Source organism: Mchenga conophoros, linkage group LG11 (assembly GCF_057382185.1).
Source record: "Mchenga conophoros isolate Kocher_MC1m ecotype Shallow Benthic linkage group LG11, M_conophoros_male_GT1.1, whole genome shotgun sequence".
Taxonomy (NCBI): Eukaryota; Metazoa; Chordata; class Actinopteri; order Cichliformes; family Cichlidae; genus Mchenga; species Mchenga conophoros.
Genome location: NC_140536.1, coordinates 33,349,329 through 33,366,611, shown reverse-complemented (window position 1 = coordinate 33,366,611; position 17,283 = coordinate 33,349,329). Strand labels below are relative to the sequence as shown.

Genomic DNA, 17,283 nt, shown 5'->3' with positions numbered 1-17,283 from the left:
GCTGCTCCAGCAGCCACCGCTGAACTGGACATTAATCTTCATTTCATCCTGTGTTGTTCTCCATGAATCACATTTCCCTTGTAACATGCTCAACACGCGCCGACCCTTTAAATAATTGATGTTGCCATCCTCTCCTCAGTGATAACTACGCTGGTCCTGAATTATAGCGAGAAACAAAAGGAACTAATTTAACATAAGAGAACACACATTAGGAGACCTTTTGTTTTTATTTTTGCAGGGCCGAAATCAATTTGCCTTGGATTTATTTTCTGCAAAACGCAACAAACGCAGATCAACTCCTTTATCTTTTGTTGTCATGTGAATCAGCCAAGCACAACTGACACCAGACTAGAGATGAACTTTTTGGCGGATGTTAAAGTAAACGCTTCTGTGTTTTGAATTCGCCTCATGTGGTGTGGTCTTCAGAGCTAACCACAAACATCTTGTCTCTCATCTCCCCCATGATTAAATTGCCTTAAAGTATCAATCCCATTTAATTACTGTCATTATCATCAATGAGAAATTACCAGCGCCCAAAACGGCAGGGTTAATTAGACTTTCAGGGACAGAGATTATTTATTTATCTGTGGATGCCTGCAAAGGGGAGATAGGAATTGGGAGTTAACTTCACGTAGAGTCTGCTCAGCGTCTCGTTATTTCACTTTGCTCCCCACCCACTGCTGTCTCTCTCGTTCATCTCTTGCTTTCTGACTTCTCCTTTGTGTTTTTAATGTCATCGACTTTCAGTCTCTGTTTTGCAATGTACAGTTAACCGTTGACGTCCTTTAAAATAAACAGATACAAATAATTTACTCAATGTCCTGGATACTCCATTACACACCAAAACAAATGCTCGTACATAACTGTTTGACCGAGCATGTAAGATGGGCTTTTTAAAATTTCATTTTCACTGTATTTCTGTGTTCATTAAGCAACAACCCAAAACACAAGGGGTTCTTTAACACATCATTTCACTCATCAAAAGACAAGCAGAGCTCTCGCTGTCGTCTTTTCCTCAAAGCTGCTACAGATTTCACTGATTAGTTTCTTCCTTTTGAATGTGAAAAGTGTCCAAATCAGTCAAATCAGCTGCCATACAGATCCGTTTGAAATGGAAACACACACCTCCTCTTCTATCTTCGATAGCACATGATTGTGAAATACTGTTCAAAGCAAGTGGATTTTAGGTCTGAGAACTTAGCAATTTTCATCACAACACAGCACTCCAGGAGTTGATTTCACAGTTATATACAGCTACAAATCAGAGAGGCAGGAAATAAGCAATCAGTGTTCTGTAGCAGGATTTAAATGGCTATACGCTGGTTAAAAGCCAACATAAACAAGTGCTCAAAGAAAGCAGAAACATAGCTTACTTCTTGGGTGGCACCTGGCCCACATTCACTCGGACACAGATGACCTTGCGAGTCTGCATTCCCATGGAGCAGGGAACCTCGCCGTCACTGTTGGGCGGGACCCCCACAGAAGTGTTGAAGGAGGAGGTGGAGGGGTCTTCAGTGCAAGGGCCCCAGGGCCCCGTCTGCCAGTGGTAAACTGTGCAGGGGTGTTCGTTACAGTTCCGAACCTCCTGAAGGGTGCTGCTGTTCGGGCAGAGGGCGCCACCTGAGAATACCAAAACACAGTGAGGACAGCAATTCTAAAAGTGTTCTCATGTGAGGAGGTAAAACAGGAGTAGTCATTCCTGTACTCTGTTTTCACAGCTGATTAAAACACATCATGTAATGCTAATTAAGAGAATCACCCAGCACTACTATAGTCACTGTTTTCAGTGTAAAAGTTCAGGTAAAACTACTTTACACGGATTAGGCTGCACAGCACCAAATAGCAGACTGACAATGTTTAAAATTAGAATTACCAGCCTCAGATCGTTATTTGCATACACTCTCAAGCATGAGACAGTCATGGAGCTGTTTCCTCTCTGTAGGTATTTTCTAGGATAAATCTGGTCGGGTGATGATGGAGTAAAAAAAAAAAAAGGATCAGTTTGGTTAAAAAATGAAAGGTGAAAAGTTCTTTTTTAAGCCTGTTACAAAACACTTTACACCTCACATGTAACCGCTGACAGTAAAAAAAAAAAAGGTTTTGTTAGTGAAGGAAAGTTTTATTCTTGTGGGACCAAACAATATAAAACTTCTAACCCAGTCTCTCATTCAATGTCAGTTTAATATTTAGATATCTAGATATCTAAACAGCCTCTAATACCTTGTGACAACCTAATAATCAAAAATCTTTTTCTTGCACCTCGGAGGTGAGAATTGCTGAATAAAAAGCTAGAAGAGAAACTGTAAATGAGCCAGTTTCAAGTCTCAAGAAAGGTGCAAGAATTTGTTTCCCCCGAGGCTAAACGCTGAGGCTTATGTTGGTTGATTTATATGCATCTGCCTTATTTCAGGCACTGCACTTATGGCTCAAAATATCACTGCATCTTTTTTTTTGCTTGCTTTTCCACCCAATTTTCATTAAAACAGAATAATGCATAATATAGATGTATCTGGCATTTTGTTTTTACTGACAGCATGATCAGTTCTCTTCTCTTGCTGCCTTTGGGTATCAGGGGTTTCCTTTAAAGAGGGAGCCTAAACTTTTTATTTTGATTTTACTTTTTCCAAAAAGCCTCCAAAGATAGCCCTGGAAAATCTCTAATGTTTGAATGAGACGTGTGTGATTTTTATGTAGATGACCAGAAATGAATAATAGTCCTTAAAAACATCTGTTTAGTTATGAGCAACATCTTACAAAACGTGCTTTGGTGAAAGCTACAAGGCTGAAAAGTTACCATGTTTGCTGGCATGTCGTGGAAAAATAGTGATTTTTAAAAAAAAACATGTCTTTAAATTATGTCTGTGAAGGTTCTCAGTCATCCAGGTCATCGTAGTCAAAGGAGCTTGCAAAGAAAAACGTCTGGACTTCTTTAAGTTGCTTGAAGACGTTTCACCTCTCATCCGAGAAGCTTCTTCAGTTCTAAGGTCAAATGGTGGAGAGTCTTTAAATTACTACTACATATCTTGGGTTGCCAATGTTAAAAACAACCATTATTTACCAAAAAAAATACTTGCAGGTCCTACCCTGTTGAATGTTAATGTTACAAATGCTGTTTTGGTCTGGCTTTATCAGGGCTTATTCAGGATTTAGGTTTTAACCTTTGGCAATTTATTATGTCTACAAGAGGAGTTTAGATGTTTGTGTATACTACTGCAAGACATAAGTCCAGCTTTAATGCACTACTTAAGAGCCACCTCCACGGGACAAGACTCAGCAGTTCATCTGTATCTAAAGGACAAAGGTCACTCTTTCGAGGATGCCAACGTTCACATTTTGGACAGAGATGACAGATGGTTTGAAAAAGGAGTGAAAGAAGCCACTGTGAGCGACCATCTTTAAACAGAAGCGGTGGTTTACGACACCAACTGTCTGCCATCTATAATCCAGTTCTGAGATCCCTTCCCAGACGTCTTAACGCCCACTCACATCCTGGGTCATCTGACCTCAGGAATTTGCATGATAAGGTGGGGCCAGGTTTCACAATGAACCCACCCGAAACCCTGGCTGATTGGGACCCACACCCACTTTCACACCTTGGCTCATGTGATTAGGTAGATGATCATCAGGGGGTCCTTTGTCCCCCTTTGGGGTGAAACTCCCACTAGGCTTAAATCTGGGACTCCCCACCAATTGACCTTAGAACTGAAGAAGCTTCTTGGATGAGAGGTGAAACGTCTTCAAGCAACTCAAAGTCCAGATGCTTTTCTTTCCAAGCTCCTTAGTCCACTACTTTAGTGTTTAATACCTTTAACTATTGCCATCGCTATGCCCCCTCTTTGCCCATGTCCCTTTCCTTTCTCTTGTAAGGCAGCAGTCAGTCAGTTGTTGGATCGATGGGCTGAGAGAGCCATCTCTGTTTCAGAGTAATTGCAGACACTTAGGGCTTTCAGGAAAGATTGAGGGGCATTGCAGCACTGCGAATTCTTCACACCTGTATTTCTCTGCCGGAGTTGAAAGAAAGCCAGCTCCTAAATGAGTAGCGGTGTACACACAGTCGGGTCTGAATCACAGACTGCCAACTCTGACAAATCCCAGCCTAATAGCCCCTGAGCATGACTTCCTTTCTGCTGACTGCGCCATGCCACCTTAGCTGACTAACAATGGGGCAATGCTAAACTCGACACTGGCCTGACATGGTATTGCAAATGAGCCTCAGCTGTGGCTGAACAGTGACCTAGAAAATGTTGTTTTGCTGGACAACGGGGGAAATGTGAGGCAGTTTAAAGGAAACACATCTCACATGATGCAGTGACAAATAATGGTGCATATACAGTTTGGTCCATAAATTGCTAGACAAAGACAAAGTTTTGGCTCTGCACACCAACACAGCGGTTTATAATTCAAGTAATATGTGATTTAAGTGCAGTCTTTTAGCTTTAATTCAAGGGATTTAGCAAAAACATTGCTGTTAATTGTTTACAGAATCACCACATATGTACAATCAGACTATGTAGAACAATGTCTGTAATCCATGTAATACTTGTGATTTAATCACATATTGATTAATTTAAAATCCAGTATTGTGGTGTAGAGAGGCAAAATCATGTCTTTTCCCAAAGATTTATGAACCTAACTGAATGTGGGACATGTCGTTACTGGGTATTTATTAGACAGGTAGAGTCAAATGTTGTTTTTTCATCATTTTTTGCATATTTTCTGACACCTTTCCATCAGTTATTTAAATGCACTCATGTTTGCAAGACAAACTATAATTTGCTGGAGAAACTGCCACTTAGCATGCACCTTGAATGTGATTCAACTGATGACTATAAAACAGTAAGAGCCACTTGGGCTTTCCACAGTCCCACCATAATCACCACAGAATTAAATGTAAGCAGTTATGCTAAATAGATCATTAATTAAGCTTATTAAAATTAGCACAGAATTCTATGCAAACATTGGTGGATGCATATTATTAGAGCCCTGTGTCCTAAGGTTTGAGCAGTTCTTTAGTTCCAACCATTTTTTTCCTCAATATTTCATTAATATGTAACACATGGGTTAAGAAAAAAAATCTGCCAAGGAGCAAATTCTAATCAGATAATCTGCTCCGGGGGGGGAAACTTGTGATGGAGAGAAAGCGTCCAGATTTCTGGTATTGTTGTGTGTTCATAAAACTGTGTCACAGTACAGTAGGGGTTTAAAGCTAATCTAAACTACAACTCTACAACTACAGTTTATCCAGTCTGCCTAGAGTCAAATATTTACCATAAAGTTCTGGAAACTTCGGCACCTGTGAAAGACCTTTGATAAATACAGACGTCAGAAATGTTAATGTGGCAGGTGAGGTCTGCACTAGATGAGCTAATACTACAGCAGAACAACTGAAAACTGCTAACAGAGTTCACCCATTTCACACATGGCTAACACTAACAAGGCTTGACTGAATTACAACTGGCTGAATAAATTCAAAATCAATTATAAGCTACCCTAAAGCTGTTATGGTAATGTACACATTTTTTAAAGCTCAAAACAAACTAACAATTTTAATTTTTCTGCATGTAGACACATAGCTAGAGGGATACAAGAGCTACCATCAAAATGTGTTTTCAAATGTTACCCTCCATCACAGTGATCCACGCCACAACCATTGCAGTGACTGTGAGGAAAACACACACCCAGATAAAACATTCAGAGACGTGACAAAAAGGACGACAAACAAACACGGAGGACGCTCTTAGAAATTTAAAACCAGAGAGAGAATAAGCATATGCAGAGAAATGATCTTAGAGCGAGATAAAAAAAGTGAGTGTCAGGCGAGGAGACAGACCAACAGAAATAATCACCAGGACAGATAAGCAGACTGTTTGAGATAAGGACAAATGCACATGCAAAGAACTGTGAAATCCAGACATTCGAAGAGTGACAGCAAAGGACGACTTGAAAGGCTGTGACTAAGCCAATATTCAGGCCTCATCTCCATATATTTCCATATACCATGAACAGTCGACTGTTGGCGGGTCCAGACTCACCTTCCCCAGCATTGTAGGCCAGAATAGAGCGGGTCCTCATTTGCTTGCCCTCAATGGTCTTGCTTGAGCATGTCTGAGAGCAAGTGGACCAGGACGTCCAGTCACTGAGCACACAGTCTCTTGAGCAAGGCACCTCACAGGGCACAGGTTCTGGAGTTGGGTTAGACGTGCAGAGATTTCTTTCCACCTTCTCTCCTGAAGCAAAACAGAACATACAACAGGGTCAAAAGCCCATAAATGGCCGCTTGTCGAGAGGCTGGGGTGATCACTTGGTAATCCCAAAAAATAGGATAATAGTGTTTTAATCTGCTTATGATAATCACTGATCATAAAATTACGCAACTCTTCTTATAAAGTTACAGAGTTATACTTGGCTGATCTTTCCTTCAAGGCTTTTTGCTTGTGCACATCTGGACCACTTTCAGCGTTACAGGTCAATTCAGAGTATATGCACTTCTGCAGTGGGTATCTATCTAACTATACACACAGGCTGAGTCACCTTGATTGCACCTAGTAGGGGTATTCTGTAATAAGAATCACAAGACATTTCTATTTGCCAGATCTGATCTATGATTTGATCTATTTGATCATACAGAAACCAGCTGAACAAGTGCTTTAAATAAATTCCAGATGTTATTGGCAATTACAATACATTCAAAACTCCCATTTGTGTGTTTCTAAGTCCCAATGGTCATTTTGTATTGCGAGAGGTCCCGGGTTCAAATCCCGGACGAGCCCCCACTTGTAACGTTCCCCTAAAAGGGGTCTAGGCGATGAGGGGGAAGTAACAAAATGTGTCCGGGTCAGAAAAAGGAGACAGAGGCAAGATGGTTAAATTAAAGAGTTTTATTAAAGTTTCTATTAGTACTAACTAAAAGAGACGGACAAGCCGCTATCACCATTTAAAGAAACAAAACTCAAACGTTGGTCAATTAAACTGAGAAGTAAGCCAGAGAAGGATAAATTGCCAAACACACTCCTCTCCACCAAGTAGGAGCCGAACACACACAGCTCAGTAGCTGCAACCATTCACATGGCACTGGCCCAGAGCTCACCTTTCTCTGCCCTTAAATACCTTTAATTGCTGATGTGAGTCAGCTGTACAAAAGAAAAAGGTGGTTACCTAAGGCAGGACAGCTGGTAGGACATGCCCACACAGGCAACTTCAGGAGGAGGCCCTGCTAGGGCCGTAACAGTATTCATTTCAGCAAAAGTTGTCTGCTGAAAGGTGCAACAGGTGGTTCAGTTTATTCGATATGTCTTTCTCAGTATAGTGGAATACTCAGAATCTACCATCTGAAAATTTCAACAGGTTCTGCGTGCAAACAGTTGTTCACTCATTATTTCACCTCCATATTACACATGAAACCATAACATTACAGCTATAGCCCCATTAGTATTACCTATGTTTAATTTCAGTTCTCAAGCAGCACATATGACCGTCCTGCTTGAGGTAATAAAGGGCAAGCATTCCCAGTTTATCTTACCATCAACATCCCAATTAAATCCTGTTGCTTTGCAGTATATGCAGTAATTAAACACTTGTGTTGGCCATTTTATCAAAGAAAATGTCTAAAAGTGAATATATAAAGTGACTCAAAACAAGAACATTAAAAACTGATTAAAGTTTAAATAGAGAAATATAAACCAGATAAAGACCTGAAACACAAACACAAGTAATTTTCTGATTTTGCTCTAAAAGTCTGATTATCATTGTTGAAAAAAATCAGAAAACATTCATTGCAAGAATTTCATTGTTACCCATCACATTTCAGCACAGAGGCGGAGGGAAGTGCTGAGAAAGTGAACAGATGTGTGTCTTAATTGATGGCACAATGTCAAGCACACGGCCCACTTTAGATTTTTGAGTCACGCTTGTTCTCTCAAGTGGCAGCATAAACTTGGTTTTGTTTAATTGTTTTTGTGTAATGCGAAGACAAGAAAAGACAAAAGATTTTAAACAGGAAAAGCCCGGAGAGCAGATTGAATCAAATACTGTACATAAGTAGCTTAAAATGTCACAGTTACTGTACTTTACTCATACATTCAAGTCTTATGCATGATCTATTTTGCTGTATGTCTATTCATACATACAGTAAATTCTACTGAGCCCCAAATAAGATATGCTTATTAAACACAATGTATTATTAACAATCACATTTTTGGTTTCAAAAATTTGTGGCTTGTCCCACATATAAGGTCTGTCGTTTTTGGGGCCCAATGTCAGCCTTCAGAGGGATAACTGTGTAAAATTTTACTTTTGTTTTACCTCATAATAATCTAATCTTGCAATCTAACCTATGCAAAAAGACAACTTTGTATTGTAAAACTATGTTAAGTATTAGACTGCGCTGGTTGTGGACACACTCTGTACTACTACAGTTAGAAAGATAAATAGAGGAGCTCTCCCAGCTCTCTCACTGAATGCTGCTGAGGCTGATTGAGACAGGCAGTAGCTGAGATTATGATTGCAGCCATGCGGTGACATAGCGATCACTGTGGCTGCAGCCACAGCTTTGCTTTGGGTGTTATGATTATGGTTATGAAACATTAGTTTATAATGGTTGGGCGTGCGCAAATTATTAATATGACTGTGCTGCTTGAGAACTGAAATTAAACTTTTTTTTTCTAAAGTCCTGTGAACTAATGGCAATAAATCTGTCATATCTGATAAAAAGCACACAGGTTGCAACAGTTAAAGAGGGACTATTATTCTTTTCACTGTTTCATCTAATGGATAAAATATTACTAATGTGGATTCTTAAATTAAACTTAGCCAAAGGTCAAATAATAAATGGACGCATCTGCAACTACTGTGATCGACTTGTTCAAGGCCAATGTTTATACTCAGTTTTTGAATTTATCAGTGAGAGAAGCATCACATCATCTCATCGACTCATTATCGGGAATAATAGTCACAATATCAATATAAAAACTCACAAATGCCAACAAATTCCTGTAGGGAGATTGTTGAAGCTATCAACATGAATGATGGAAAATGTATAAAGACCTCAAAAAAGTTGAGCAATAAATATAGTTGCATAAAGTTACACTGCAGAAGTCTAAACCACCAAACAGACTGCATATAACAGATGGACTAAGCTTGAAGCTACAATGTTATCACTTTGGTAACCGGTATAAATGGAGCCAGAAGTAATCATGTTCGTACAAGAGGGTGAAGTTAGAAGCAAATTCTAGTAAGCTTGAATCTGTAGTGTACGGGTGCAATCCATAAGTCCAAAAATTTCCCTCACCAAAAATTAAAAACATTTTAAAACAATGGCAAAATAATTTAAATGCTGTGTAACATGAGAGTCATCGGGGTGTATGCTGTTCAAACCTTCTATTAACGAGGGGCTGCTTATCAGAAGACAGATGACCCAAAGAGAGGGAGGGGGAAATGTGCTAAAATGGTTGTTATAGCAATTCTTATAATAATGACACTAATAGTAACAACAACATTTTAAATGTAGATGTGTCACATCAGCATATCTTCTTTCTGCAGAGAATTTCCCTAATGTGGCAGTGGATTATAACTAAACTAATGTTCCTTATACTGACATGACAGATGATTATGACTCTTTTAAATTGATTAGCTGTAAAATATTCATACTGATGCACTCTTGACTGTGGCTCGTCTCCAAACAAAGTGGCACTGAACATGGAAACTGCAAATTCACATGGAATTCCCACATTTTTACACAACTATTCATGGTTTATTGATGAGCTGCTGGTATCACGCTTAAGTGGATTAAAATAACCCACACATTTGTCTGGTTTGCTTCATGTGTTGCCATGAACCAGGCGGAGAATATTTTCCTCTTTCGGCAGCACACACACACAAGCAAATGTAAACCTTTCAATGAGTGAATTGAAAATTCAAGCAAAAGAGAGGCTTCACAAGTCAGACTGGGCCTGACTCTGCATTAAGATGTCACTTTGACAGATACGCAGTGAACCAATCATGACTGAACTAAGAAGGCATGAAAATAAGAAGTGACAAGGGACCCCAGCAGTTTTCAGACTCGCACAGAGGAAACATGAATGAACAGAACACCCACTATGAGAGGAACACCTCCATGCTCAGTATGCAGAGAAGAAACAGCTCCCTGTCTAAGTGGGCAGGCAGTCAGCATGGGGAATATCAATAGCCAGTTTCAATAAGATTTGTATCGACCTTCGTCTGTTGTCTGGGGCCTGGCTGTGTGGCCTTTTCTTTTATGGCTGGGACACACTCCGAGAAAAAATACAGCCAGCATTGCAGTGAAAAATCTCTGAGGCGAAAAGCAGAGCAAAAAATCCAAACAGAACAAATCAATTTTCATCAGATGACGGAGTGAATGTGAGCGGGGATCAATCAACCAAAGTCATGGTGTGAAAGAACAGTGCAGAGTTTCTGCTGTACTCCGGCCGTACAGGGGAGAGTTTCCAGCAGCCCAGCTTCACTGAGCACCTGCAGCTGATGCATGAAGTGAGATTTGTGGGAGACGTTAGAAGGACAAATCAACTTCTCTAGTGTGGAAAACATGAACAAAGTCACTGCACTGCATCATAAATTCAAGATTTACTGAGTAGATTTGCAACTGAATGAGATTCCCAGAACAACATCACAGTATAACTTTACGTGCTGATTAAATAAACATGCCATGTCATTTGATGCACAGCTCACAGCAGCTCAACCCCCCCAACTCAATAGTGTGTTGTGACTTATTTTGTCATACATATGTCTGATAGCTGAAGGCAAGAGGAACTCAACAAAGTATCTCTGCTCGGTCACCCTTAATATTAAAGATTTACAGTAATAAAGAGAAGCAGTAAAAATCAGGGAGTAGCAAAGGGCACGAGATACTCTAAGACTTGGGGCTCGAGGATTGATTTGATTTAAAGCGAGTAAGGTTTAATTGTGCGTGCAGAGAGGAAACTGTAATGAGAGAGACGGCAGGAGAGAGGTAGCAACGCTGAACCGAGGAAGCGTTAAAGTAGAGAAGTAGAGGAGCTTTAACAGGGAGAGGGGGGAAGGGGAGCCAAGGGAGAGCATTCCTCACAAAGACGAATGGCAACTGGGAGTCATGTTGTGGAAATCTCCTCACGTACAGCGCTGTGCTGCAAGAGTTGCAGGGTCGGTGGACAGGTGACCTTGAAAATATAGGATTTTTCATGCAAGGTCAGACCAGCAATTTCTTTTTATTGCAAATCAAGGTGGGTCGAAAACGCAGCAAAATGCAAGGATGCGCAGGGAGCAAGCATCAATGTCAGCCAACAAACACTGTCTGTAAGCAAGAGTATGGTTAGTTTTTAACAAATGACTCAGCTCATTTTGAAAATGTGGGGCACATTAGGATTAAACATTCCTCGCTCACCGTTGCTGTTGACACATTGGACCTGCACAATCTGGGTGCCGGAGCCACACTGCTTCCCATCATCAGGAATGCACGGACTCAGACTGATCAGCTGCCAGTCGTAACAAGTGGGCTCGTCACATGGCACCGCCTCCACAAGGTGTGGACAGTTTCCAGGACCTCCCGTTGGCTCGTTTGTAATCTGTCGTTTCCTCAGTTTGAAACCTGCAGTGCAAAGACAGTTATCACAACTGACAAACTTTTGTGTGTGTAGCAGGCTTTAGTTTTTTCACACAACCACATACATAAGGGGAAAATAGTCCTCATCTTACTCCACTACATGTTAAAAGTTATATTTTATTGCATTGTATTTATTTAGATCATGTGATAATTTTTTCTAATCATACACATTGTATATTTTTTAAAAAATTGTCTAGTTTCATCTGTCACAGGTGGGTTTGATAGCAGTTGGTTAGCACATGCAATACATGTATGTAATTTCCCCTCTAGAGGTTTTCTCTATCTTTTTTAAACTACACTATAAATAATATCACAACCGCTCAGATTTATCTTTAAATCCTTGCATAAATAAGCCTCCTTTTAGGTTGGAGACAAATGAATTAAATAGGCTCCACGCTGACCAGCTACACCCCTAAAACAATCGTATATACAGCAAGTATTTCTCTGTAGACCAACTACTTCTCTGTTTAAACTGGGCCTTTCATGTTTTTCCTTACTTTCTGTCTCATAAAAACTGTTACAGTGATGGATATTCTAACAAAACATGGTGAACAGTTGAATAAATTACATTTGTGCATATGCAAGTAATCCCTGTAAGCCAAAAGGTCAGGCTTCAGAGTTCTTTGAGCACTCAGTCTTCTTCCTACATCAGTGAGACAAGATATTACTTATATGGTCATCTCTGACTCCCAACCAAATACTGTTAAAACCTTCTGTTCACTGGAGTCTGAGAGTGTGCACCAAGTTCCAGTATAACATAAGTAAGCATCTTTTTGAACCATTAATCCACTTAAAAATAAATAAAGCCACTTGAAAATAGTGCAAAAATAAAATGATTTATGCTATTAATTAATTTAATATTATTAATGTAGGATTTTACAAATAGTGAGATCTTACATTACATTTTACTTTACTAAAGTCTGAGCACTTAAATGTTTGTTTGATGGTTCGTTTCTTGATATGGCTCATCAATAAGAAACCTTTATGATTTCACTTCATTGCTTAAGTTTATACTTATGTGCAATATTTGCATAAACATTGTTATTCACTCACACTATGAACAAAGACTGCCATATTCTGATGCAACAAAGGGACATTTTAGACTGAAAATGTAATTAGGCTGCTGTAGTTTCCTTAGAAATTGTATGCTTTTTACCTATTCTGTAACAAGATGACCTGCTACTACTGGAGACAATCAGTCATTAAAAATTCAGCAATATTCTCTGAAGCTATGTGGTAAGGTGAAAACCAATATAAGAATATTTTTTAATGTAAAACGATATAAAGACTGCATATTCATTAAGCACATTCAGGCTCAATCATATTATTCTACAGCATTCTAATTATAACGGCCTCGTACAAAAAGATAACAAACGTGATGGATGGTGTACAAGCAGCATTTAATACACAGCAGCCACTTTTTTCATTGTTTTTGAGCAATAATTATTAGAAACAATAACAAGGAATAATTTAAGAGGTTCTTGTATTTTCAGCACAAAATATTGAATCGGGTGAGAATTTATCTCGGTGCCAGGAGCACAAGAGGGTGACAGATGACTGACAAATTATTTTCGGCTTGTTTATCTCCTATAATGAAGACTACATGGAGGCGAGAAGGGGGAGTATTTAGGAAAAAACACTGAACAGCCGGTCTTAGATAGTGTCTGTAATTATTTTAAACCAGTGTAATACAACAGCTTCGATAAAGCATAATAATGCTTAAAACGTGACACACTGAGTATAGTACTTAGAGCAGACAGAGACAGTTTAGTTGATAATGGCAGCTCATATTAGCTGAAGGCTCAGCTGATACCCTATTTGAGGCCTCAGTCACGCAGGCTTAGAGACCGCTCGGAGACTCCCTGGCAACTGTTGGTCACCAGGGAAAAATGTGACTGGCGAATCTGCAACCTGCTTTGAAACCCACCTCCATCCCAACTCCTGACTAAATTAACTGACTGGAGTCATTATCTTGCCCTCCAATAACACTGTGAGGAGTCATTTTTGACCAGGACATGTCCTTCAATGCACATATTAAACAAATATGTAGGACTGCTTTCTTCCATTTGCAGTATGGAATCGAGAGACAGCGACTATCTCTATTTTTAAGATTAGGCTTAAAACTGTCCTTTTTGATAAAGCACATAGTTAAGGTTGGATCGGGTGATCCTAAGTCCTCACTCAGTTACTCTGAAATGGGTCTAGGCTGCAGGGTGATTGAAATCCCACTATCAAAGCGCTTGCTCATAGATGCTCATATAATTGTTGGGGTTTTTCCTCTGTTTTACTTGTATTAATGTTGGGTCTTTACCTTACAATATAAGGCATTGAGGCAACTGTTGTTTTGATTTGGCACTCTATAAATGGAACTGAATTGAATGTCATAGTGCCGATCTGTTCTGTGCACGCCATGGAGTCTTGCTGCTACTCCCCCAGCTTATGCATTACATGTATGCAGATCCACAAACGTAGAGCAATTGAGAGGTGCAAAACAGAGCCACAGTGCCAAACGTAATAGAGTGCAGTTAGAAATAGCAATCACCTTTTGACTATAATAGTTTGGACTGAATTACATATTTCAACCATTCAGGTACCTTTCTTTCCAGCCTGATCATCACAGTTTTCAAAGGTGCAGGGCCCCCAGGCACCCCATGGTGATACCTCACAGTCGATGGGACAGGGGATTTGGCACAGCTGGGATCTGTTGGGGATTGGACCTTCGCACAGCTTGTTTTCCACTGGGCGGGAGGCTGTGCAGATAAACAAAAGGGAAACACACAATAAGCAGCAGATAAAATGAGCCTAATTCTGAGGAATTTTTCTTCTTTAGCAGCATTGAAAGGAGCAGGAACAAGGGACGCAAAAATGCTTATTTGCTTTTATTCCTGGCATAAAATCCCTGCAGAGGGTAGATGAGAGCCACAGTGAAAAAACAAAACATGCCTGTGAAGTAGACACTATTATCCCTTTGTTTTGTTTATCGTCTCCCTGTTAGCATGTCAGAATGATAAATTAGCAATGATTATCTCGTACAACGCCTTGCTAGCAGCATAAAACATTATGGAGCCCTGCCCACGGACTCTCAACGGAGACATAGGAAGAGGAGGCAACAATACAACACTAAAGGTGTAAGAGAACACGGACAATATCTTGGCTCATGTTTATTCCATGAGGTGTAATTTGGCATCTACTTCTCCTAGTCATGCCATGCTGGATTCTAAAAAAGCTCTTTCCACGAAACCACTGGTAAATGCATGCCAGTCTGAACTCTGGGGGGGAAGAAAAGAGGAGATGCTATCACCGTGCAAGAAACAGCTCTGTGACAACTGTGCAGAATACATTTCTACACATCTGCATCATGATAAATAAATCTGATGTGTGGAGTTCCTGAAGATACAAAGTTAATGCATTTATTCATGCACAAAATCATGCAAGTGTCATTTCAAAGTGGATGTTTCTGCTTTCAGAGACATTTTTCTTTTTTTCCCTTCACCCTTTTGAGCCTCGTGAGACTAGAGGCTGACAGGAAATGAACAAAGAGACTAGGAGAAAGGGGACTTTTGATACAAGCCTGACCACACGCAGAATTTAAGGTTTTTCAGCTTAATTGCATATTTTCCATTTGTATTGTTTACACAGTTTTAGCAGAAAGTAATACATTTAATCTGATGCAAAAAGGGAATGGAGAGGTTTTTTTTCCAGGAAAGTGAAACCAACTGCTGACTGTATTTTCCAAACAATGACACCATCAGCATTTAGATTGGTTGCCTTTAAGGTCTGCTTTTATCTTTACAACTCCCGCTCCCTCAGAAAATAAAAGCAAACTGGCAAAACTGGGAGAAAAAAAAATCACTTTTTTTGCCTGTGGACAAACCGGAGTAACTACATTACGTGAAGAAGAACAGAGAAGATGGTGCGAAAAATGGATCCCTTTTTTTTCTGTGTCCATAGAAACTATTGCAAATGACCTCAGTCGGAACAGGGGTGTCAACAGCCCTCACACTGTGTTGGGAGAATTGACTGATGCTTACGTGGTGCCAAACAAGCTGAAGAGGCACTTGGGAACCCAAAGTCCCTTCTCTGAGAGAAAATTTAAAAGAATGTTGCATGTAAGTTGAGACACCATTCACTGGACTGTGGAAAATAAAAAAAGATGCTTGCAGGTGGCATGCCAGCTGCAAATGTGCTGTCAACAGAGCTTTCAGCTGACTGCACAACCAAAACAATAGTTCATTCCTGACATGTCAAATGGCAAAGCATACAGGTGTTGTATGTTTGAAAGACAGATAGTCACTACACTGATATCTACTTTGTTTATGGAACAATTATGTAATCAAAACAGAAAATAGAGATCAAAGGTGATCCTACTAAAGCCCTGACTCATGTTGCAGTTAACTTATCTTAGCATGAAGCCTGAAACCAGAGGTAAACAAACTGCTTGGCTCCGTAACAGAACATTTTAAGTTTGCTAATTAACCCGTTACACCTTGTTGACTGATTGATTGTTGGTTTGCTGAACCAATCAAGTGTTAAAATGGCAATTTGTCTTGATGACATGAGACATAAGCTTTGGAGGTAATGGAGAGAAGCAGGCTAGCTGTTTTTCCCCGTCTCCAACCAGCTGCTGCCTGTAGTTTCATATTTACCAGACAGATATGAGATTGGCCTTCATCTTTTCATGTAACTTTTAAAGAAAGAAAATAAGTGTGTTGCCTACAATTTTAAATCATCCCTTTAAAGCATGAAGCCAGCAGCACACCAGCTTCATGCTTCCAGGTTTTCCTGATTAGAAGAAGTCTGGCTCACTGAGCAGACGAGTCCAACCCTCTGCCTGAAGCTCCCCACATTGACGGACACTTCTGAACCTCTCTTCCTGCAGCTACACTCAGAAAACCTGCAAAGCTGAGCCTGTAAATCAGATTTCATTCTGCGCAAAATTCTGACTTCACCATTTTTTGAGCTATATAGCTTTAATAAAGATAACTATAAAACACTGATTCCCAGGAATAATGACAAGTACTGTAGAAGGTACTTCTTCACTACTTGGAAAGATTAACTATTACAGTTATTTTTGTTTAATTTAATAATTGAAACGTGGCCTATACAGGGGGAGATATTTGAATAGTAGCTAAAGGTACTGAATGAATGTTTAAAATAGTGAGCCGACCATTATGAATGGTTAAAACATAAATATGAAAATATGAGCTAAAAGTTGACCAGGTCTGATTTAAGATTTCCTACTTATTGCAATTAAATGTTTTGAGGTGAACTGTGGGGATACAACAGACGAAACTATAAAAACCCTGTTTAACTACATGTTGTTATACACAATACAATATCATAAATATAAATGATTATACATGAACTTAAATTAACTGTAACAATGTGGGCGGACTTTGTCTGGTTTTAATGTGAAGCTGTAGGAGAATAAATTGGCACCATCTGTCGTAATAGGAAGTACAGCTATAGTAGATTTTGCCCCTATAAGAAAATCCGCTCTCTGTGAAAACTGATTCTTGGTTGAAAACAAGATGATGAAAAATACATATCAGAAGCTTTGTCTGAGTATGGATTGATCTCTACTTTTGAAATATTGTAATTAATACTGGAGTGTGTTTTTTAAAAGAAGATATTTAACGATTCATACAACAAAAAAAACCCTCTTCTTCATG

At 39.6% G+C, this 17,283-nt stretch overlaps 1 protein-coding gene across 2 annotated transcripts in view; it reads right to left on the bottom strand.

The window, feature by feature from the left end:
- Window positions 1–17,283, bottom strand: part of thsd7ab (thrombospondin, type I, domain containing 7Ab) — a 211,001-nt gene that overhangs the window by 93,207 nt on the left and 100,511 nt on the right. The window contains exons 5-10 of one of the 2 annotated variants that reach the window (XM_085292561.1): window positions 14,206–14,361; window positions 11,393–11,596; window positions 6,033–6,227; window positions 5,621–5,659; window positions 5,269–5,304; window positions 1,374–1,620 (exon numbers count right to left, since the gene is read on the bottom strand). In XM_085292561.1, the coding sequence (XP_085148687.1) occupies window positions 1,374–1,620; window positions 5,269–5,304; window positions 5,621–5,659; window positions 6,033–6,227; window positions 11,393–11,596; window positions 14,206–14,361 (877 nt within the window). The remainder of the gene's footprint in view (window positions 1–1,373; window positions 1,621–5,268; window positions 5,305–5,620; window positions 5,660–6,032; window positions 6,228–11,392; window positions 11,597–14,205; window positions 14,362–17,283) is intronic. The other variant, XM_085292562.1, reaches the window with a different exon arrangement.